The sequence below is a fragment of the Varanus komodoensis genome, unplaced genomic scaffold (genome assembly GCF_004798865.1).
Source record: "Varanus komodoensis strain SLA01 unplaced genomic scaffold, ASM479886v1 scaffold46_3, whole genome shotgun sequence".
Classification (NCBI taxonomy): domain Eukaryota; kingdom Metazoa; phylum Chordata; class Lepidosauria; order Squamata; family Varanidae; genus Varanus; species Varanus komodoensis.
The window spans coordinates 5359811-5383298 of record NW_025336044.1 but is presented as its reverse complement, the minus strand read 5'-3'; the positions used below and the strand labels follow the sequence as shown (position 1 = coordinate 5383298).

The window sequence follows — 23488 nt, the reverse complement described above, 5'->3', positions numbered from 1 at the left end:
TGGAATGCCTGGTGCACCGTAGCGAGGAGGGGAAGTGTCCTGTCTCTGGCCATATCTGGTACCTCTGAATGGGCCTTGCATGTGAGCAACACTATTTGCATTAATCAAAGCTGCACAGAGACTTCAGGGATATACTGTACATCTAAGGCTTCTAAGCCTGAAATCTCTCAACCGGCCCCTTCATCATGTGTTCAAGGCCTCCTTGCTCCTCTGTGACAGCAGGGCTGCCCAGGCCTCAAGATGCTCCGCCTTGTGCTGCAAACCTTAGTGATCTGTGAGTCTTGGAATTTCTCAGCTTGGCACCCCAGACTTCAGCCCATTTCTCTCTGCCCTAAGCCCGACTCACACTGAGCATCCACGTGGACATCCAGAAGAAAGTAAGTCGTCTACCTGTTGTGCAGGTGTAACTCGCAAAGCTGGCTTGTGCATAAGCTGCCTGCACACCCTTTGCACCAACAAAATTCTGCTTCTGCACACATGACTTGTGGGCTTTGTGTACTTAGTAAGAGAATAATGTAGCACAAAGAAGGGAATTGTGAGCATTGTGGGCTTGATCTTGCTTCAGCATGGCTCACTTCCTAGGGCAGGACCAAGAAGTCCAACAAGCATGGCGTTTCAGGAGCATCACTAGCCTTACTGTGCCCCCAAACAGCTAAAATGTTAATATTCCAGCCACAGACGACAAACAGCTACCTGCAATACCACAACAGGAAGAGGATGTGGAGCTTTTGATTTTTTGAAGATGGACAGATATATGGATATTTGGGCTGCCTCTGTGGAAGTCTAGACATTATTATCTTCAATAATAATAGGGTAACTTGTTATACATAAAATATACCGGGGCACAAAGTGTATATGTCTTCATCATGACTGATTCCTGTTCCTTGCCTTTTCCCAACTTGCTTACTTTTGCTTCTTGTTCTGCCATGCCTTGTTGTACCTGACACTCTCTTATTTCTGATGCCTCCTTCACTTCTAGTCCTGCAATGGCTTGCAGTTATCTGACCCTTACCACTACCGGATGTCACTTTTCCCGCTGATCCTGCAGCACCTTGCTGCCATGAGACCTCTGCCTATTTCTGGATTTGCCTTCACTGCTGGGTCCGCCCTGCCTTGCTGGAGTCCGGCCTTCACTTGCATCTGATGTCGCTTCTGCCTCTGGCCCTTCTGCACCTCGCCAAGACCTCCATCCGCCTCCGTCGTCCCTGGTCCTGGCGCTCCAGTCATGGGCACCTGCCACTTACATCCTGGAGCCGGCAATCCCACATGTTGACATGCATCCCAGGATGGGGAAATGGGCAAACAGTCATCCTGGATGCTTTCATCATCTGCCAACCTCATTCTCTAAGACCCCTCCCAAGTGACGGCATCCACATACCTGGAGATCCATCTCTGCAAGGCTAATGAGCATCCGAGCGATAAACCTTTGCCAAAAGCCAATGGGGACAAAACTCATCTTGAACACCCTTTGGATGGTGTTTGCAGTCTGGTGGTGTAAGCTGTGGACATCAAAAGCTGGCTTGGTGGGAAGCAGATGGGGCAGAAGATAGCTGAAACCAAACGACATATTTAGAGGATGAGTTTTCAGTGCAACGCATGTCTTGCCACATGGACAGAACACACTGGTTTTGTTGTCAGCAGTATGAGCAAAATCACATTATGTTGCTGTTGCAATTATTATTTATTTCAATTGTTTACCGCCCAATAGCCCAAGCTGCCTGGGTGGTAACACTTTGATAACCTCCTTCAAAAGTGGCTCTCAGAGGAAGGTCTCAGATGTTCAACCCATTGTCAGGCAAATTTGGGTCAGGAGAGGAAGCCAAAAGGCACTGCCGTCCCAATTTGTGCAAGGCTTATAGATTAAAACAAACACCTTGAAACAGGGCTGGCAGCTCATGCAATGTTTGGACCTTCAGGTCCCAGTTATTAATCTGTCTGCTATTTTTGCACAAGCTGCAGCTTCCAAAGGACCTTCAAGGGCAGCCCCATGCATTGCAGTAATCCGTCCTGGGGATTATGAAATTATAGATTGCTGAAACCAGGCTACCCCCGTCTTGATAGGGGCATAGCTGGATCTCTGGAGAAGCACAGGAATACTACAGCTCTGGGGGCTGTGGCCTTTAAAATTATGCCCCGAACAGAGACAAGCAAAAGAACAGACACAGTTCAGAGGCCTGTCTGTTGGAAAGGATTCTGAATGCATAAAAACATAGAGCATTTGCATCACTGGCAACAAAGGAACTCTCAAATTAAAGAAAAAAGATTGCAGTCAGATGTTGCAGGAGTTGTTCATTTCCCTCAAGCCCATCAATGTTTCAAGGATACCTTTCAGGCAAACATGTGCTGATGGGACCCTTCTAATGATCAAGCAGCAACTACAGGAGCCTTGGCAGATTGCTGCCGATGGCCTGTTATGAGCGCAGTTTTTCAGCTGCTGCCGAATTCCATGTGGGGCTCTGGCAAGCAAAAAACAGGCCGCTATCCTCAGAATACCTCTGGAACAGTGGATTCTACAGGCACAATGCTGGGAATGCTCCAAGAAAGGGTCACGTCCTTGAGAACCATCCCCTTTATTGGGGCTCCAGTCATGCAAGGAGACCAGGCCTGACCTCATGCCTCACTGCAGGTCGTGTATTGATGGGCAGGAACCGAACTTGCAAGCTTGCAGATGGGAAGCTCACGGTTTTGACCCTCCGCAGCCAGTGCTGCACAATCTCCGCTATACAGCTCATACTTTCTCATAGAATAAGCAGCAGCTTTGCAGCCAGGGGGCCACAGGTGTGATTTCTGGCATCTCTAGCTACAGTGATGGGGAGGCTTAATCACGGTGGGGAAAGTTGAAGGCAAATAAGAAAGGGAAAATCAAACAGGAGATGGACTGAATGGACTTGGAAGAACCAAATGGAGCTGCCACAGACAAGACTTTGGAGGGCTTTCATTCATAGGGTGCCCTAAGTTGGAGGCAACTTGCCAGCATATTACAACAGCGTCTTGTAAGGCAGCAGAGTCAGGCAAAAGAGCTCCTGAGAGCGGCTCAGTTTAGGAGCTGCGAACTGGGAAGACCCCAGTTTGGATATCATGTGGCCTTAGACAAGCTCCCCTCCCCTCGGTCCTCTGTGCATTGTGGCCTTGCTGGTTGTAGTACAACCTTCAGACTGCTATCTGGTGGCACCACGGAGGCCTTCTCCATGGTGGCACCCTCTCCATAGAATGGCCTCTTGCTTGGGATGCAGAAGGCTCTAGCTGAGGCATGTTCTGGTCACCACCTAAAGACTGACTGTTTCCCCAGAGCTTCCCTAACAGATGGTGCTGACCACTGTGTTCTTTATTAATTGCCTGATTTTAAAGTTTTGACTGGGAATGTTTTTCCCCCAGAGGAATGGGAATGCGAAGTTGTTTTAAATGTTTTTAACAGAGACATGCTGTATTCTGTTTTTACAAGTTTTAACTGTGAACACTGCATATTCTACAGTGCTTGCTATAAAGCACTATTTAAAAGATATAATCAAATGTCTGTAAATGGATTAAATAATTTTTTGAATATTACCCTACCTAACAGGCCTTTCTGTAGGGTTAACCAGTGATCGACACTGAGCACTCTGAACACTGCAATGCATTCTAGGTATGCTCAATGTTAACAAGCAGCAGGATGCCTTGCTACAAGCGCATCAGAGAGCAGAAGCAAATTTCATCAGCGTTTGAGCACAAGCAGGTACAATTTGGTCCAAACATTCCAAACAATGTTTCGCAGCTGAGAGGAATGACAACAGCTTTTCTGGCCAATGACAGGGTTGCAACCCTGTCAGGCAAATGAGATGGCAATTGCTGGCAGCCTGTCTGAAATCACTAACCATGGCAACAGCATCCACAAGCCTCAAGATGCAGGAAGAAGGGCTTCAAGAAGAGAGCCAGGGATGAAACTGCAACCCGTTTTCTCCCAGTAACTGGCTTGGCATGAGGGCAAGAGAGAAGCGTGAGCGTGAAAAGAAATAGACAGCCAAATCCAGACATGCCCAAGATGCAACAGCTTTTGGTGTCCAGAAAAGCTTCTGTTTCTTAATTCACCAGGGCTTGTATTATGACAAGAGTTAACAATCCCTTTCTTGAAGACAATTTTGGCTCAGATCTCCCAAAATTCCTGTGGGGGACCAGATCGTCTCAGTCTTGGACTGTCTCCTTGGCAGAAGCAGTTGCTGATGTGTCATGTCAGCTGCTAGGAAGAGGTTTGTTACGATGGTCTGAGCTTCTGATGCCCAATGGAGTATGACGAAGTCAGGGGGAAAGGAGGCCCCGTGAAAAGGATGCGATCTGTCAGTGGAGATAACACATCTTAACAAAGCCAACAAACTCCATCTCCCCCAGTGCATATGTGTGTGGGCATAAATTGATGAAGGACCAGCATTCTTGGTCTCTGTGCATGTGTGTGAAAGCTGGACAGTGAAGAAAGCCGACAGGACGGAAACCGCTGCATGTGGAGCACGGTGCTGGAGCAGAGCTTGGCGAATACCCTGGACCAGCAGAAAGACAAACACGTGATTCTAGATCAAATCAAACCAAAGCTTTCCCTAGAAGCAAAATGACAGAGCTGAGGCTGTCGTACTTTGGGCACATCATGAGAAAGGCCAACATGCTAGGGAAAGTTGAAGGCAGGAGAGGAAAAGGAAGACCAAGTAAGAGATGGATGGACTCTGTAAAAGAACTCACAGCCCTGATTGAGAAGTGCTGAACAGCGCTGCCTTGGGCAGAACGTTCTGGGGGGCTTCCATTCAATGGTTCGGGTCACCATAAGTGGGAAATGACTTGGTGGCACATCACAACAACAATGAAGGGCTTAAGCAACACATGACTCTGTGCATAGATGCGTCCAGACTAGGTTTTGTGATGTGGTCTCCCAGCCTTGAACACAGACTGAGGGCTGTGCAAGGAAATGAATGCACAGAAGCAAAGGGTAGGTGCCTTTTAAAGGGACAAGGGGCAAACGGCCCACCTGATGCAAAAGTTTATAAAGGAACCCCAGCACCAAACAGAGAAAAGCCAAGCAGAAAAAGGGTGCTGTCAGCTCCTCACTGCCATTTCGCAACTCCAGACTTCCCTTCCCAAGCTGCTTCTCTTTAGGAAAATAAAAATAAAACACAACCAACCAACCAAAAAAGTCAAATAAAATAATGTCAAGAGTTTCCAACTATGTCATTGCAGATGTAGTTTTTGAAGCATTTTTGTCCTTCTCTTCCATCTTAAAATAAAGTCCTCCAACAGGTTAACAGACTGTCATATGACAGTAGTAAGAAGAGCAGGTTGCTTACCTGTAACTGATGTTCTTCAAGTGGCATGTGTGCAGTCATACATATGGGTTCTGCGCCTGTGCAGCGCCTATGGCCGGAAGATTGATAGCTAACGGTTTGGTGGGAAGCTCTGCTCCCCCTCCCCCCTAGCAGTATATATGGAGTGGAGTGTCCACCATTTTCCAGTCTTTGACAGACCAGACGTTCGCTCTCTAATAAAAATTTTTGTTGGTACTGAGGAAAAAACCAGAACCACCCATTGACACCAAGCGGGGCCAGCGGGTGGGTTGTGTGACTGCACAGATGGCCACTCGAAGAACATCAGTTACAGGTAAGCAACTTGCTCTTCTTCGTTGTGGCCTCTGTGCATCACACATATGGGTAGAATAACAAGCTTACCTGAACTGGTGGAGGGAGGTGTCATCAACGAAGAATAGTTGAAAGAACGGCTCTGCCAAATGAGCAGTCCTGCCTAGCACGAACATCCAGTCTATAGTGCTTTGCAAAAGTATATGGAGTAGCCCAGGTGGCAGCTCTGCATACATCCTCAATCGGGACTCCCGACGCAAAGGCTGAAGAAGCAGCTACAGCTCTAGTGGAATGACCTCTGGGAACTGTCGGTAAGTCTATCTTGGCCAACTGATAGGACAAAGTAATAGTGTGAACTATCCATTTAGATAGTCTCTGAGGAGTAACCGGAAAACCTCGATTTTGTTCTGAATATTTAATGAAGAGTCTATTGGAATGTTGAATAGACTCAGTCCTTGATCTGTAGAAAGCTAGGCAGTGCTGGACATCGAGAGTATGCAGGGACCTCTCGATCGGATTCGAAGGAGACGGGAAAAATGCAGGCAAGATAATCTCCTGGTCCATGTGGAAAGATGTAGCTACTTTTGGAAGAAAAGACGGGTCCATTCGGAGCACTGCTTTCTCTTTGTGAAAATTCAAAAGTGGAGGGTCTACCCTGAGGGCACAGACTTCACTAGATCTATGGGCTGAAGTAACTGCTATAAGGAAAGCAGTTTTCCAAGAAACAAGACGTAAATCAATTGTTGCCAAGGGCTCGAAGGGAAGTTGTGTTAATGCCTGTAGTACCACTGAGAGACTCCACGTGGGCATAAGCGGTCTGATAGTTGGATGGAGGTTGCAGAGTCCCTTAAGAAATCTCTTAACCAATGGATGAGAAATAATGGAAAAACCCTGTATTGTCCCACGGTAGTAAGAGATTGCCGCCATATACACTCTTATGGAGGATGGTTTAAGCCCGGAACGGTGGAGTTCGAAGAGGAACTGAAGGATCTGATCTATGGATGCAGAGCTCGGTGAAAACGAATGAGATTCGGCAAAAATAGAGAATCTACGCCACTTCGCCGTGTACGATTTTCGAGTGGATGGCCTTAGCGCAGAATCAAGAATATATTGGATGTCTGGATGAAGAACTCGCGAAGCCGACGGAATAGTCGTTGGATCCGAGGATGCAGAAGAGGTAGATGGAATCACAGTGTGGAATGGTGTGTCGGATCTAGGGATAGAAGCAGTAGGAACCGCAGATGGCGTCGGTACCGTGCCGGTGTTAACTGCTATCGAATTCGCCAGGCTGTCAGTTTCAGCGACACTAGATCCGGGTGTTGGATCGTGCCCTCCCATTGAGTTATAACATAGGGAATGGGAGGGAGTTGAAGGTATTCGTCTCGGGAAATGCAAAGAAGTGTCGAAAACCATGGCTGGCATGGCCACCAAGGAGTTATCAGCAGTCCTGTGGCCCCGTCATGAATTATCTTTGCTATTACTCTCATGATGAGGGGAATCGGGGGGAAAGCGTAAAAGATCATATCGTTCCAAGGGATCATACCCTGTCCGATTCCCGCATCGACCCCGTCCGATTCCTGCTCTCGAACAAAAAGTCTTGCACACCCTGTTTTGTCGGGTGGCGAATAGGTCTATATCTGGGAGACCCCATCGCTGGAACAGCCTGTTGCAAGTCTGGCAATCTAGTTCCCATTCGTGCAACTTGAACATGTGCCTGCTCAAGAGATCTGCTTCCACATTGTCCATACCCGCTAGATGCACTGCTATCAGGGTGATGCCTCTCGGTATGCACCACTCCCAGATTTGCATCGACAAACAGGCTAATTTTGGAGACCTTGTCCCCCCTTGCTTGTGTAAGCAAAAGACCGTGGCCATGTTGTCCGAAGTTATTTGGACAACTTGAAGGCAAAGCACGTCCTTGAATGATTGTAGTGCTTTGAATACTGCAAGAAGTTCCAGGAAGTTGATATGATTCCTGGACTCCTGCCGGTTCCAAACACCCTGTGTGCATAGGTTGGAGCACAGGGCTCCCCATTCCAGGAGGGACGCATCGGTACCGAGAGTCACTGTAGGGTACCGAGGTCAAAATGGAACACCGACGTTTAGGTTCTCTGATGCCATCCACCATAGTAGAGATTCGGGGACGGAGGACGGGAGTCAAATCAGCTTCGTAGGTGAATCCGTCTGTGGCAGGAATGTTCCGTTGAAGAACAGTTGAAGGGGGCGAAGTTGGAGTTTGGCATACGGGACTACAGCGATGGATGCTGCCATGTGTCCCAGAAGTCTCTGAACAGACCAGGCAGAAACAGTTCCTTCTCGTCAAATTCAGTGGATGTGCCGAGCAATAGTGCGCTGTCTGTCTGTGGGGGAGGAAGGCCTTCGCCACCGTGGAATCCAGTTGAGCTCCAATAAAGTTGATCGTCTGCGTAGAGACAAAAGAAGTTTCTCATGATTAATGCAGAGTCCAAGGTCTTGCAATAAGTCACAAGCAATATTTACAGAGGAGTTAAGTCCTTCTCTAGTCCGGGAGACCAACAGCCAGTCATCGAGGTAAGGGTATATCTGAATTCCACGTAGTCGAAGGTATGCGCAGACGGGGGCCATACACTTCGTGAAAACCCTCAGTGCAGTGGCCAGTCCAAACGGCAGCACCTTGAATTCATAGATTTCAGAAGCTACTGCGAAACGGAGAAAACACCTATGATATGGATGGATTGAAATATGAAAATAGGCATCCCTCAAGTCCAGTGAGGCAAACCAATCCCCTCTCTCCAGCAACGGCAGGATATTTTGAAGTGTGGTCATCCGAAACTTCTTTGGTGTTATAAATTTATTGAGAGCCCTCAGGTCCAATATCAGTCGAAGACCTTCATCTCGTTTCGGGACCATAAAATATCTAGAATAGAATCCGTGGAGTCCTTCTGATGAAGATAAGCGACATATAGCTCCTTTAGACAGGAGTTGATAAACCTCGTCTAACAATACCGGCGAGCATGGAGTAAACCGGATAGGACTCGACGATGGAACTATGTCGAATTCAATTCTTTATCCGTGCTGGATGATGGATAACACCCACCCATCAGATGTAATGGACTCCCAAATGGGGAGTCGGCTTTTCAGCCAGTCCCCAAATGAGAGGGGGGAGGGTGGGGTTGGAAGGAGAGGAAAGGTTTGCCCGCCCCATCAGTGCTGGCGTCTATCTCCTTCGAAGTGGCGGCGGCTTTGCTGGAATCGCTGGGGTGGTTGTTTGCTGTGTTGCTGGCGATGTTGTGGCTGTTGGTGGGGTGGGTATTGTTGTCTATACTGTGGACGGGTCCACGACCACTTACGTCGAGGAAGAAGTTGCATTTCCATATGCCGGGCCGTCATCCTCGACTCGTGGATCTTCTTCAACTTGTGATCAGTCTTAGCGTTGAAGAGGCTGGATCCATCAAAAGGCATCTCCTCGATCCTTCTCTTCATCTCTTCCGGAAAGTTGCAGTTACACAACCAGGCGTATCTCCGGAGAGAGATGGAACTGACAAGAGCCCTCAAGTCTGTATCCACATGGTGCCTAGCTGTGGATAGCTGTTCCACCGCGACCTGCATTGCCTTCTTTACAAACACCCATGCCAAGTCGCCTTGATTATCTGGGAGGGTGGCGATGATATTGTCCAGGTGTTGCATAATGAAATATTGATAACGCGCCAGGGTTGCCTCATAATTCAAAATTCTTAGGCTGCATAGACCCCGCGCATGAGGGAGTCGATCTTCCTTTCCTCTTTATCTCTGGGCGTTGTGTGGCCCTGTGCCTCCCGGCCTTGAGAAGATTCTACCGCCACCGAATTCGGCTGGGGTGGCGGAGGAGGAAGAGAATGTCCCCCTCACGAACTCTATACATTGCCTCGTATCTTCTCGAGGTCAGTTGTGGTTGTGCTGGGAGGTCCCACGATTCGGTCATCGCTTGTCAGAGAGTTGTAATAAGTGGTAAAGCGATAGAGGTTGATTGTTCCCTCCGCACTACATCATAAAAGTGATCAGTGCTGGGGCCAGGTTGTTGATCAGCCTCAATCTCCAATGACTTCACCAGCCTGGACATCAGTTCAGCAAACGTGATAGGCGGTTCTTCCGGTGATGCCGGGCCTTGTGAGGTGACCGCAGCATCGGGTGAAGTCGAATAGACCTCGGACTCATCCGAGTCCACCCAATATGGAGGCGGAGCGCTAGAGAAGGAGTCCCCTGGCGACTGTGATCTCCCGCTCTCTGGGGACGGTGTGTGCCCGTCGCCTCTTGAAGCCGTAGAATGAGGTCGATCCCGATGTTCGGTTGGGGAAGATCGGCCTCTAGGAGCCGGGTAATATCCGACAGATGGATAGTCGGGCCATCTCAGTGAGGAAGAGTACCGGGAATGGTACCAGTCATCAGAGCGAGCTTCAGAAGACCGGCTCTTCTGGCTTCTCGACGGGGACAACCCGGTTCCTGGATCGAGCCCAACAGGCAGCATAGGTGACGGGGACCGAGCCCTCAACGGAGAATCTTGGATCTCACCATCAGAGATCGAGCCACGAGGTGGATCCTGGTGTAGCTCCAATCCCATACGGCGCGGAGAGGCTGGAGGAGTCACTCTCTTCGCCGTCTGAATGGTCGGACCCGAAGACGTCAGTACCAGGATCGCGGTCGGAACCGAGGAAGCCTCCGAACTCAAGTGTCGGTGTTTCAAATGCTCAGGTCTCTTCGGGTTTTTTGCCGGTTTCTCGGCCTTGTCTCTTTTGGCCTTCTTGTGCACAGGCGGCTTCTCAGGGCTGCTGTGCTTCCTCTTTTCCTGCTGTTTCTTGGGCAGAGAAACAGGCTGCTCTCCCATGGCAGAAGCACCTTCGCCTAAAGGGTGTGAGGGTGGAGCAGCAGAGGAAGGGGCCAGATGTTGCGGCGGATCAGCTGAAGACTGACGGCAGTCTGGTGGGGCTGAGGTTGTAGCAGGCTTAGCCACCAGCCGGTTCGATTATAGGAGGGCCTGATCCCACAGGAGCTTCCTGTTCTTCCTGGCCTGTTTAGAGAAGGCCAGGCAATGGCCGCACTTGTCCGTCCTGTGACCCTCCCCTAAACAGGGGAGGCACAGGTCGTGCGGATCCGCAGCGGGCATTTTAGAGCCACACTCTCCGCACTTGCGGAACGCCGCTCGTTGAGCCATCGCGGAAAAAGAAGAAGATAGTATAGCAGGAATAGATAATCTTTTTGTTGTTGTTGTTGTTTTTTGTTTTATAGGAATGAGAAAAAATGAAGAGAATAACTGGAACAATGCAATTAAGGTAAGATGGGAATACTAACTTGGAAAACAAGAGAAAGAGTTTGAAACAAGAGAGCACGAGGAACGATCTAAGCAAGAGCGAAGCGGCAAGAGGCACAAAGAACGGCAGTCGCAAAGACTGAAAAATGGCGGACACTCCGCTCCATATATTGCTAGTGGGGAGGGGGAGCGGAGCTTCCCGCCAAACCGTTAGCTATCAGTCTTCTGGCCAAAGGCACTGCGCAGGCGCAGAACCCGTATGTGTGATGCACAGAGGCCACGACGAAGAACTGAAACGACTAACAAAACTTAACAAAATGCCCCTCAGAACATAGCTGAGGTCAGCCCCAGTATTAATCTGGAGTACATCTGGATTCATTTCATGGCTCCCCTGTGGATCTTTGGACAAACTGAGACCATCTGTGGATCAGATGCAGATAAATCTAAAGCTATGGGGAGAGGCAAGAGGGGCTCTCACATGCCACACCAAGCCATGCTGTGAATGAGCCACCTGAGTAGGTTGCTTGCTGAAGAAACCAGTGTCCCTGACAGGTGGTCTGGCTTAACATGGGTTGTTCTCCCCCTCCTTCCACTTCAGTCCTCCGGGCAGCTCTGGCATGTATCCCAGTGTCCTTCGCAGCAGAACCCTCTTGTCTTTTCCTCCCCTTCCTGATTGCTACACCTTTCCATTCAAAAACCAAACCAATCAAAGCAGAGCCTTAAAGAAGAAGAATGGTGGCTGTATTTAGGGCTGTGGGGGAGGAGCTGAAAATTGTGCCACTGTGTTTGCAGTTCTTATTCCTGTTGTTGTCGTCGTCATTATCATTTCGGTCTGTCTTTCATAAATGCACTCTTATGGCTGTCCAAAATGTATTCTTGTCCAGTCAATTTCTCCGTCTGTTTCAGCTGTCAGCAGGAGTAGGGAAGTGGAGCAGGTGACAGATGGACCAGACAAAGTTGCTTACAGGCTCAGCTGTGCACAGTCGCCAGGGACCAGTTGGTACAAGATCAACTGAAGAGCGTCAGAAGAAGAGGGAAAGCAGCAAAAGGAAGGAGAGGCGAGGTCAGTATTTCCTCCTTAACAATACAGTCCTCTTGATCTTTGATGCTGAACTGACCATGCTTAGCATTAATGTTGCTTTTTTAAACTGCCATGGAACTGCAGGAACTGCTCCAAAAAGGACCTGCAAAAGGGGGCTGGGGAGGTAATTCCTTTCTGGAGTAGCTGGAGACACGGGGAAGGGCTGAAAAGGGGAAGAACATGGAGAAGTGTCCAGGGAACACTTTAAATGGAAAGGATCACTTTGCCAAGGGGGAGCTACTGCCTCCCTATTTCTAGTGCACCTGTGCCTTCGGTTTACCCTACCGCAACTTTGGTGCTTCCGACTTGTGCTTTCTCTTACTGTCACTCCTTGCCAGGTCCTTGCAACTCTCTTCGAATTTGCTGAGAGGCAACCTGGTCTTGCGAGTGCTCACATCCAATAGCCATAAGGACACACACGCAAAAGAAAAAATGCAATCCCAATCACATGGTTTTGAGGCAGCACAAAAGAAAAATGTAATTGTGGAACAAGTGACGGGCCTTCCGAGTGTTTTCAGCACCAGGGGAAGAGCAGCTGCTGATCCAGTGGTGGAAAGTGAGCCTTACCTGCTCTTTTGCTGCTCTTATCAAGTGGCTCTGGAGCTGATCAGCATGGCCTTGATGAAATCAGTCTCCCAGGCTGGCACAACCACAACCACACCCCCTAAATGCACCTGATAACCAAATTAGGAGGGAACCGTTCCATGGAATCCGTCCTTCTGGCATTCATGAACTTCCTCTTGTGCTCAGCCCAGTCTTAGGGGAAGAGCAGCTGCTGATCCAGTGGTGGAAAGTGAGCCTTACCTGCTCTTTTGCTGCTCTTATCAAGTGGCTCTGGAGCTGATCAGCATGGCCTTGATGAAATCAGTCTCCCAGGCTGGCACAACCACAACCACACCCCCTAAATGCACCTGATAACCAAATTAGGAGGGAACCGTTCCATGGAATCCGTCCTTCTGGCATTCATGAACTTCCTCTTGTGCTCAGCCCAGTCTTAGAAAGCAAGTGGAGCTGAGAGTAAGTCTACAAACACTCATGCAAATGAAGGTTGCGCAACCAGTAACGTTCTTCTGCACTGCACACAGCAGCGCAAACACAGGCTGCTTCCTACGACGTGGAAGAGGGATGCCGCTTGTGCAGCAGTCGTGCAGGGCTCAACCCCTGGCATGTGCTGGGAGAGCACTGAGCACACTTCCCCAGAACCCAGAGCCATGGCCCTGACAGAGCAGACCGGAGTCCAGGAAGGCAAAGCCAAGTCCACAGAACCCATCTAATTCCCGGCCCCAATGCGGATTCCTCCAATTGCCGGGGGCGGGGGAGGGGGGACAGGTTGGACACACAATCCAACGTCTTATACGGACACACATTCACACACTCTGGAGGCTGCTGCATCCTTCAAACAGCAGATGCTAAAATAAGCAGCAGAGGCTCCCATTCCCCCCCGCCCCCCGTCTCCCTCTTCTGGGATCAGCCACACCTCTGGTGACAATTACCAGTGTACCTGTTGTTGGCTACTGGAAGCGCAATTTCGAACTTGGCGAGGAACTGGAAATACTGCTCTTCCGTCTGCTTGGTGAACCCCGTCCCAACCAGCAGCATCCGGAGGTCCTCTGCTTTGATCACACCGTTCTTGGCCACTGACTTGGAGCTTTTGATGTTGAAGATTCTTTGCAGGCACTCGGACAGCCAAACTGGGTCAAGGAAGTAGAGGTTTCTGAGTCCGTGGCTTGTATCAGGGAAGTGCAGCAGCGTTCCAGTCTCTATGAGGAAACTAATGGCTGTGCAGAAAGAAAGACACCAGGGTCAGCTCAGCATGACGACAATCATGAACCGTTGCAGTAATGCAAAAGTAAATGGCAACTATTTGTTCATTAACTGCTCCATAAAATGAATTTCTAAGTGCTTTATATTAATGATACAAATACATATAAACCCACAATAAAACCAGCAACAGAAAATGAGTAAACATGACAGCACCCTGTAAAATACAGTATCACTTTACAGGGATTATGATAATAAACAGCACTGCAGGATCGAAGATGGGAAAACACAGAATTACTAAGATATTTTAAAATAATACTACTTGAGTTCCTAGGCTCCAGCTTGTGGGGCTGTTATGTCCTGGAATTCCCCAGTGAACTGGGCGCTGCTCACAACGCTCCCCTCTCCTCTCCCCAGGCCTCTCGTTCACTAGCCAGGCAGCTAGCAAGGGGGGCTCTGAGCAGGCAGGCGAAGGAGGTAGGAAAGTGGCAGAAGAGGCCAGCGGAAGACAGGCAGGGGAAGCCCCAGTGGCCGAGTCTTCCATTTCGCTACAAGGTTGGGGCAGGTCAGCATCAACCTTTGCCTTGCAACTTAAGAACCCAAAAATCTCTGCCGAGGGTATTTATTCAGTCCTTCCCCAAATTGGGCCAGGCAAGTTGCCGTAGGAATTCTTTCAACAAACCATGTAAAATAGGCCGGCACTGCTGCTCCTGACCAGTGAGTCTGCGGCTACGGTGTGCTTTCCCTCTCACTGCCCTGGCTCACAGCTTGCTCTTCTAACCTCGATGCCGGAGCAGTGCTCAGTGCTAGGAAAGGCTCGCTGCCTCCCCACACCCACACTGCGTCAAAGCGCACACAAAGACGATGCACACATCTAGACCCAAGTGCCCCGAGACACTCTGCGGACACTGGCTTCCACGCTTACCAGACTGTAAGTCCTCAAAGTCCTTGATGTCATTGCCTGGGGCGTTCTCTACAATCTGCTCTATTTCCTTGTCTGTTAAGTACTGTACACTGTCGTTTTGGCTTCTCCTCTGCTGTTCATGTAAGATGGATCCTTGGAGGCTTAAGTAGCTTCTTGGAATCTGTCAAGTTATACTGACAATCAAGTTATACTGACATGAGCAAAGCAGTGGCTTGAGCTGCTTTTACGGAGGCGGCGGACAATACCGTGGCTGTTGGGGCTGAGACACAACTCAACAGAAGCTTATACAATTATGGTGCGGATGGGATAGGACATATGCACCATATTCCCCTCTCACATATTACTAGAACCTGAAGCCATCCCACTAAATTGGCCTCCCATAGGTATGGGAGGCCAAAGAGAAGCGCTTTTCTTTTGCGTAATTAACACCTCAGTGGCAACAAGAGCATGGCGTGATATGCCGCTCGATTCTCTCTTTTGGGGCCCACCCACTTTGCCGCACCCTTCCCTGCCATGTGGCTCCTGCGAGGTTCTCACGCGGTCCTCAGGCTGAGAGACATCCCTCACTCCTGCACTATGAAACACTCGAAAGCAACCTGGAAGTGGGATTACGGAAATGCCCTGTGGGACTGGAAGAGAGAGGCTGCTCTCTGCTAGCATTCGGTCTGAACTGTACCCATCGCAGATTACATAGGTTGACACCAGCCTCCAGCCCTACTGAGAAATGCAACCCAGAGCAAAGCGAATCCACAAGTTGGCTGGGGGCATCACTGGCTTTGGCTTGAGTGCACATCACCTGCCCAGCTCCCCAGTGCCCAAGCGTTCAGCACAAACGCCATGCTGGCAGCACCGTGACTTCAGGAGAAGCCTGCTAGGCACTGCAGTAGCAGGAGACACCCGGAGCCCTCCAAGCTGATGCGGCTTTCCACACCAGGGAAACATACGCACCAATCGCCCAACGAGTCTCTGCGAGCCAATGGAACTGCCAACATCCTTCATGTTAGCCGTGACGTGATAGATCAGCTGTCGCAGCCCATCCAGGCCTTCGAGAGTCTTGCAAGAGAGCTCACTGCAAAGCAAAAATGGGCAAGGAGAACGCACTTGGAGCAAGGAGAACACTGTCACTCATCGGGAAGGCTTCTTCTTTGGGCTGGCAGCATCTGGAGGCACTTGTGACTCCTGCCCCGTCCCTACTGTGGGAGCAGCCCGGAAGCAGGGACCGAAATCCATGCCATCGCCTGGCAGAGCCCAGCAGGGGTGCCTGCAGCTCCTCCTCTGCCTCATTTTATTTATTTTTAATATTTTTACCTTGTATGTATTTATAGCTCTTTTATGCTATTCTGGATCTAGAAAGATCCTAGATTGGTGAATAATGAAAAGAAAAATCAGGTAAAGGAATTAAAAGAAATGCATTAACAAAGGGATAACTGTAAAACTGTGGATGGTCAGCAAGAAAGGTTTCCTGGAGCACAGACTTCATCAGCAGACTGAAAGCCTCTCTAACCTCCCAAGGCAGAGAACTGCATAGAAATGGGGCCACCACACTGAAGGCTCTTCTCCTGGTGGGGCCACAAGCCAACTGAGCTATCACTTATTAAAGAGAGACTGCAGCATCCAGCACACAGGAAGCAAACATCCAACGTTGCACAGATCAAGTGTTTTGTGTGGGCGCCCACAGCAGTTCCTCAAATTCCCAAGTAAGCCTGCAGGTCCAAAAAGGTTGGGGAGCCCAGGCTCATAGTCTTCCCTGTGTCAAGCAGTAGTTGGCTTATGGCTAGCTACTGCCTGACCTGTAAAACTAATTGGTTGGGGAATGGAGGGGGGTCATCGGTAGTAAGGCTGGTGCAACCAACCCTGAAGTGCCATTTCGTGGGGAATGAATGGCAGGGCCTGAGCCTTCAGGACAAGGCTGCTAAAGGTCTTTCTGGATTCAGCCTTGCCACGCAGGAGCTGCCTCTTCCGTATCACTCTCCTTCGGCCATTGCTGCTTGCCGCGTGGAGGCAGCTGTCCTCATGAAGCGCCACGAAGCCTTGCTCTTCGTCATCCCCACTTACTCTTGGGGTGGGAGGGAGTGGAAATTCAAGGGGACTGCTTCCGAGGTAGCATCTTTTGTTCCCAAACTTGCAGTGGGCGGAGAGGGCAGGAGACCCTCAGATGGAGGAAAGCGCAAAGAGCATTTTTGTCTTCACACACGGCCGCAGTGCTCAGAAGTGCCGTGTTGCTGCCAGTGCTAGGTGAAGGATTGTGAATGCGAAATTGTTCTACAGGAGCAGGAGTCACCTGGGAGCAACTGTTTGCCCGTCTCCCCCAGCTGAGAGGAAATACATGGGGGGCTTCTGGGAGCTGATGGCTTTAGAAGAGGATGAAAGATGCTTCAGTAAGGTCTGGAGGACAACCGTGGGAAGCCAATGATTTCTCAGATTGGAGTGCACATGCCTTGCTTTGTGAGGGTGAGAGTGCCAGAGAAATTGGGGAAGGCTTTCTGGAGGAGAGAGAAAGGCCCCCAAGAGCACCCAAGTGCTCCTTGCATGTCAACTAAACCCTGTTCAAAAAGTCAGGGGTAGCAAAAATGAGCAGACAGAAAAGTACATAAAAATGAGCACACCAAAGTCTGTGCTGAGGATATTGGCCTCGCAGGCTGCTGAAACACGACTGATGTGAAGGTGGGCTTTTGTGAGCTGAGGCCTGGGCCCAGTTCACCCATATTTAATACACATGCTCAGAGAAAGCTCTCTGGTATGATGGTTGTGCTCCTACCTCTTCATCATCCATGTGCAGGATTGCATGATTTGTCTGTTCATTTACTCAGGATGCAATCTTGCGGCTGCCGACAGGCAATGCTGGAGTCCCAGCTCTGACCGACTGGGGAAAGGAGCTCTAAGGTCGGAGCTGGGACTCCAACCTCGTGGTTCTTTCCCTGCTGGCTGCAGCGCAAGCCAGCCCTGGGCGGGGTGGCATTCCAGGCAGGAGAGGGGAAGGGATAACATGCCCCCAAGCCCAAGTGCAATGCAGAGCTCCGAAAATACAAAACTAGCCTTACGAACCATAGAGAGAGGGCTGGCCTTCACTGTGCTGCAGGCAAGTCAAAAGCCAGTAAGAGATAATATGCAGCTCAGGAGAGGTCTGGCCCCTGGTGAGCATGAAAAGAGGCGCCACGGGGTCTGTGGGCCCCATGCCGGGGACCAGTTGTACTTACTGCAAGTGCTTGAGTGTGATGTCCGGGAAGCCAGTGGCTCGCAGGCCAGAAGGGGAGCGGCAGAGAGCCAGGACGTAGGCCCTCAGGGTGGCAATCCGCTCAACGCGGAATTTTGTCTCGATCAGGTCAAGGTGCGTCCCAACCACCAGCACAACCGAGTTTGGGGCCTTGGCCTGGAAAGAGAGACGCACGTGCCTGCGCTGCCGTTCTTCCCCTCGCAAAGGGCGACGCACGTGCCTGCGCTGCCGTTCTTCCCCTCGCAAAGAGTCAAGGTGGTTCACGAGGGTCTTCCCTCCATCCTCACAACAATCCTGAAAGGTGGGCTGGGCTGAGAGCCTGCGACTCACCAAAGTGAACGTCATGGCAGGGTGGGGACTAGAGCCCGGGTCTCCCAAGCCTCAGTCTGACACTCTCACCATTCTGCCCAGCTGGCCCTCCAGGCAGGGCAGCATCTCCTGCACATGGTTCTGATGACGTAACCAATGCAGGATTCCCGAATGGTTCAGGGCCAGGGTTTTTCTTCCCTTTCCTAAAGGACCACCTTCACCCACGTGACCTGGCTTACCCACATGGAGTGATGATGATGGGGGGAGGAGGAGGAGGAGGCAGCAGTGGCTGTGTCCTGCATCCGTCACTAGCAGAAGGTGGTTGGTGGACGCAGGTGACAAGGTCTTCCCCAGCATGGCCCCCAAGGTCTGGAACCCATAGGCTCAAGAGTCCCCGGTTGCCCCTTCTTTGATGGCCTGTTCCCTCCAGGGTTCCAGCTGAACGTCCCTCCTTCCCCATTCTAGCTGCCACAGCAGAGGCCTTCAGAAGGAGAGGAAGGATCCGCTCTCCCATGTGAGAACCGGTCCCATGACCCACAGAACTTGGAGCGGAGAACCTCATAGCAGATTTGCTTTCCTTCCTCCCTGCCAGACCCTTTTCTGCGTGCTTCCTGTCTCTTACACTGTTAAGCATATAGGAAGGAACTGTCTTCCTTCTTATCTTGGGAACTTTTTTGCTGAAGGGAAGGATAAAAATGCCATAAACAAACAACTGAAACAATATTTTATCTTGCTTTTGGCTTGCTTAACCAACTGTTTTGCTTCTTCTCAGCAATATTTATGTTTGCAGCTTTCAAGCCTGTTATCTGGTCTGGCTGTAGGTTTTCTTTTCCATCTACTGCTCTAATTTGAAATGGTTGTCAGCCACCTTGGGGGATCTGCAGCAGAACAGCCAGTGCAGGACAGACATATTTCAATAAAGATCCAGGCAGCAAACCCAAAACAAAATGGAAGAAACCTCCCAAGCTTAACAGCCATTATAAGCAGCCATTCATCTCGTGGGTACCTGTGGGAATGGACAATTTCCTTGCAGGGAGGCTAGCAGGCTCGCATGGCAAGGCTTTGCTTATTCAGGGAGAGCCAGCGGGCCATGATTGGCGAGCGGTCGGCCTGGGACCTGGCCCTCCTCAGCCGTCAAACTCACTCAGTGATCTGGGGCCAGCCACTGACTCTCTGCCTGGCCTACCTCACAGGGTTGTTGAGGTCAAGACAGAATGGAGACGAGGAGAACTATGGCAGCTAAGGCATTCATTTTTTTGCAAGAAGAAAAATGCAATAGTAAATTAGTGATTAAAGCAACTCCAGTGTATTCAATAGGGTTTACCCTCAGGAAAGGATCCGCAGGATTGCAGCTTTAGCCAATCAGCTGATTACTTGTTTCAAAACATTACAATTAACCAAGAAAGTACTCGTAATTATCTATACATTATTTGTAAATAATAGTAATTGTTGATTATAGTAAGAACCTATACAAATGCAGACACCATGTGCATTTTGAGACAGGAATTTCTTCCTTTGTGAGTGCAACAGGGAAGGAATGTCCAGTATCGATGGTGGATCAGATGTGGACAAAACACTGAAACTGAATCTGGGCGGGGCAGTGATGCCCCTGCCTGTAAAGGAGGCTGTGGAGTGAGGCTGCAGTTTGGTTTGGATGTGGTCACAGAGCCCTTGCATATTCAGCTCCACCCCCTGAAGGTACTCCTGGATGCCCAGTTCTTGGCAGCAGCCATAAATATTCTAGCTCCGTATGGTAATTACATCTCTTCCCAGAAATGCCTGTTCTGACCATGTCAAGCAGGACAGCTTAATTAAATTTCAGAGTTCTTGGAGGGGCATTCCAGCAGTGCGCTTAGAAAGGGGATTAGGCAAAAAGGGTGGAACAAAAAATATACAAAATACCAGCATGAATAATTATGAAATTCATGAATTTCATAATTATTAATGACATTAATAACACTATAGTAATGCATAGTGTTAATTTTGCTTCAATATTTGCCTCTTCAATATTTTTGTGTGCTACTAGTTTGAACTTTTGTAGCTATTTTAGCATTGGATTGGTCTTTGATGAAAAGCCACCCTCAAGGATATTTGCCAGTTTGGTGGCATATAAATTCAATACACACACAAACAAACCAGTCCATCCACACTCTGGATATTTCTACCACCCTGCAAAACCAACAACTTGTCCCTTACCTCAATGTTCAGCAACCAAAACTGAAGATTCGCAACGGCTTCCTCCCCAAGGGCCAAGTTCCAGACGACAACATACAATGCCTTATCTGTGAAGAAACACTGGTTCACTGTAGACATACTGGTGGAACCTCCAATATCCCAGACATTAAACTGGACTGAATCAACCTAATGGGACAAATAGAAACATTGAAGGAAAAGACGGCACCCACAGCAGATAAAGTAAATCACACAGAAGACAATGGTCAATGCATAATGAGCCCACGCCCTAAATATTTTCATAATGGACGATGCCGGAGCATCAATGGGTGTCAATGTTCTGACCGAAGAAAGACCTGCTTGTTGAGGACGCCACAGGAAATCCTAGCTAATTGCAGATTCCAAGTGCACTTGTACATCTGCCGAGGCTGGAGAAACGGGGTTGCTACTATTCCTTCATTAAAAGCACAATCCTAGGCAAGCTTAGTTAGGGAAAAGCCGCCCGGCTGGGGCATGCTGGGAGCTATAGAACATTTGTCTGCCTAAACTTGCATAAGATCGAGCCCTAAATGGATTTACTTTGCTTCTGAAGGATGTGCAGCTAACTTTAGCTTCTTCTGCCCAGCCTTTATCGGCCTCCGATTGCCTAATCAAGCGGTCATTTATAGGTATGAATAGATCCACAGCCTTGATTTCTTCTCAGCTTCATTGTTTCTAACGACATGCAACAATTATTTTTAACTGGTGTTATTAAGATTTTTAGTACAACCTTCATCCAAGAGCATTAGGTGATGGGAAGTTCCCCCCAGAATCTGGCTCTGGTGGGCTGGCTGGAGTTCCCTTGCACTTGGCCCTGGGAGGCAAGGGAGCCAAGCCGAGGGCAAGTCTACAGATGCTTGGGGAAGCCAGCGGGCCCCTTTCTGGCACGAAGTGATTCTCCCACTAAACATGCAAAGCTAGCAAGTTAGATGTGTGGAAGCGGAAGCCACTTGTGCGGCTGGTGTGAGGGTCGCATGTTCTACCTGTGCAACTGCTGGACTCACTTTCTGTGGACACCCCCACAAGCGCACAGTGTGAGCCAGGCTCAGGGCAGAGAGAAAGTGGGCCAGAGCCTGGGGAGCCGAGCTGAGAAAATCCAGGAGATCCCACCCGCGACAGGATCCCTCCCCATCTCTTGCCAGCGTGATGACCTCCCCTTCGGTTGCTGCTCCCCACGCCCTTGTCGAACAGCGGCTATACCTTCCGCCTTCTGGGCCCAAGGCCTACCTATCCTGCTTGTTTTGCCACTGGGCATCGGTGGGGAGCTTTGTTCCAGCCTGTCATGAGCCAGATGTCTCCCTGCTACGCCTCCAAAACTTCTATTTACCTTTGCTTTAAATCCAGCTGGTTTCTGGAGCTCCCACTTGGTGGTCTGGATGGTGGCATCGTTGGGCAACAGGAGGGAAGGCTTCCCGGTCTGCAGGCTCTCGATCAGAGCCGATTTTCCCTGCCGTGGGGGGCCCACCACGATCATTTTCAACAGGCTGCATTTCTCTGCTTTGCGTAGCTGGGCTCGTAAATAAGCTAAAATGGTCTTGGGGCCTAGTGGAGAGAGAGAGGCATGGGGAGAGGGCCAGGGTTACACACATTATGTAACGTAACTTGAATTCCAGAGCTTGGGGTAACTCTTCAAAGGAAGGTGCCTTGATGGTTTTCAAGCCAGCTTTTGCAATTCCCTGGGGGTGGGGAACGTAAAGGGAAAACCCACTGCAGTGAGCCAAGAATGATACATGATCAGAGTGGGGGGTGGATAACTCCCCCCCCCCAGGTGTCTCTTCAAATGCTTGTGGGAAGACCCCCGGGGGAAGGGGAGCAGGGTGGGAACCAACGTAAGCGCAGCTGCTACGAGGGCCCCACTGGCAGTTTGCACACCAGCCTGCCCACCTTGGCTTGTTGCCAGGGCAGGTGAGTGCCACACGCAAGCACACCCACTGTGACACACGAGTGCTAAGATACGTGCAGCACCAAAGCTGCATTTCTGAGTTACCTTTCGAAGAAAAGATTGCATGAAAACAAACCATCGGACGGAACTGGGATCCCTCGGAGCATATTAGCTTACAATTCCATTTTGTGAGAACAGCCTGGACCGATCCCATCCCATTTTCCCCACCATTCAATAACAAATAAAACCAGACTTCATTTGGATTCACTCCCTGTTCAAACAGCTGGCATTAATAAACCCTCAGGAAGACGCAGCCTCACCCTCTTTTCTAATCTCTGCAGGAAGGTTGCCAATATCTAACTCCTCTATATCCAGCTGCCAAAGATTAGACAGTTGTCCAAGTTCAGGAGGAAGCTCTTGAATGCCCGAGTTGCTGCATGAATAAAAAAATATACACACAGCATGTAACTGGAGGTCTTCCACACAACCAGCTAAAAGGGAGTGGGTTGATAGAACTTGGGAGACTATGGCTAAGTATAAATTTATCCAGCAAATGCAGCAAGCATGGAATTCTTACTTTAAGAACAGTATTACAGTACTTTGGTTTCCCTTTGTTTCCTGCAAGGAAGTTCTTCAAAATTTTGACCATATTCCATACAAGTACAGTTTTTTTTTTTTACTAATAACACAAACACACAAATTAACATACACTTTACTCGCTTCTCCAATGTATGATACAAATTGTATTTTTTTCTTGTTCATTCAATGCTGAGCTTTTCCATAAGCTCTTTTACTGCAGATGTTCCAACAAATTTATCAGTTATCAAACCTATTTATTGCTACATATGCTCTTCCTTTCATTGCCTTCCTCAAAATGAAATAAATGTTATGATTAAAAAATAGACATCTACCCGCCAATCAACAACCTTTCTGACAGAAATTTACAAGAGCATTAGCACCACATTTCAGCTAAAGTGAAACGTTGAAACAAAATGGAAAGGCCCCAGTTTGAACATAACCTTCCCAACATTTCCATGGAAGGAAAAAAAGGTGGTGGGGGCAGAACCCATGATCCGCGTGTGCCTGAGCGGGGCTGGGGAACATGGGAATGTGTCAGTGCAGGTGGGCCAGCGGGGAATCGCGTCTTGCTAACTGCCTAAAAACTCCTCCCCAAAACTGCAGCCAACAAAGAAATTCAAATGAAGTGACCCAGCTGGACCAAATTAGGGCTGCTACTGATTTTCACCTGAA

General features: G+C 49.4%; 1 protein-coding gene across 3 annotated transcripts in view; it reads right to left on the bottom strand.

Annotated features, from left to right (window-relative positions):
- The window catches only part of LRRK1 (leucine rich repeat kinase 1), a 101620-nt gene that overhangs the window by 30808 nt on the left and 47324 nt on the right, over positions 1-23488 (bottom strand). For all 3 annotated transcript variants that reach the window (XM_044445016.1, XM_044445017.1, XM_044445018.1), the window contains 8 exons: positions 22558-22670; positions 21683-21897; positions 20341-20505; positions 17819-17991; positions 15570-15690; positions 14622-14781; positions 13437-13713; positions 1379-1550 (listed from right to left, as the gene is read on the bottom strand). In XM_044445016.1, coding sequence (XP_044300951.1) covers positions 1379-1550; positions 13437-13713; positions 14622-14781; positions 15570-15690; positions 17819-17991; positions 20341-20505; positions 21683-21897; positions 22558-22670 — 1396 coding nt within the window. The remainder of the gene's footprint in view (positions 1-1378; positions 1551-13436; positions 13714-14621; positions 14782-15569; positions 15691-17818; positions 17992-20340; positions 20506-21682; positions 21898-22557; positions 22671-23488) is intronic.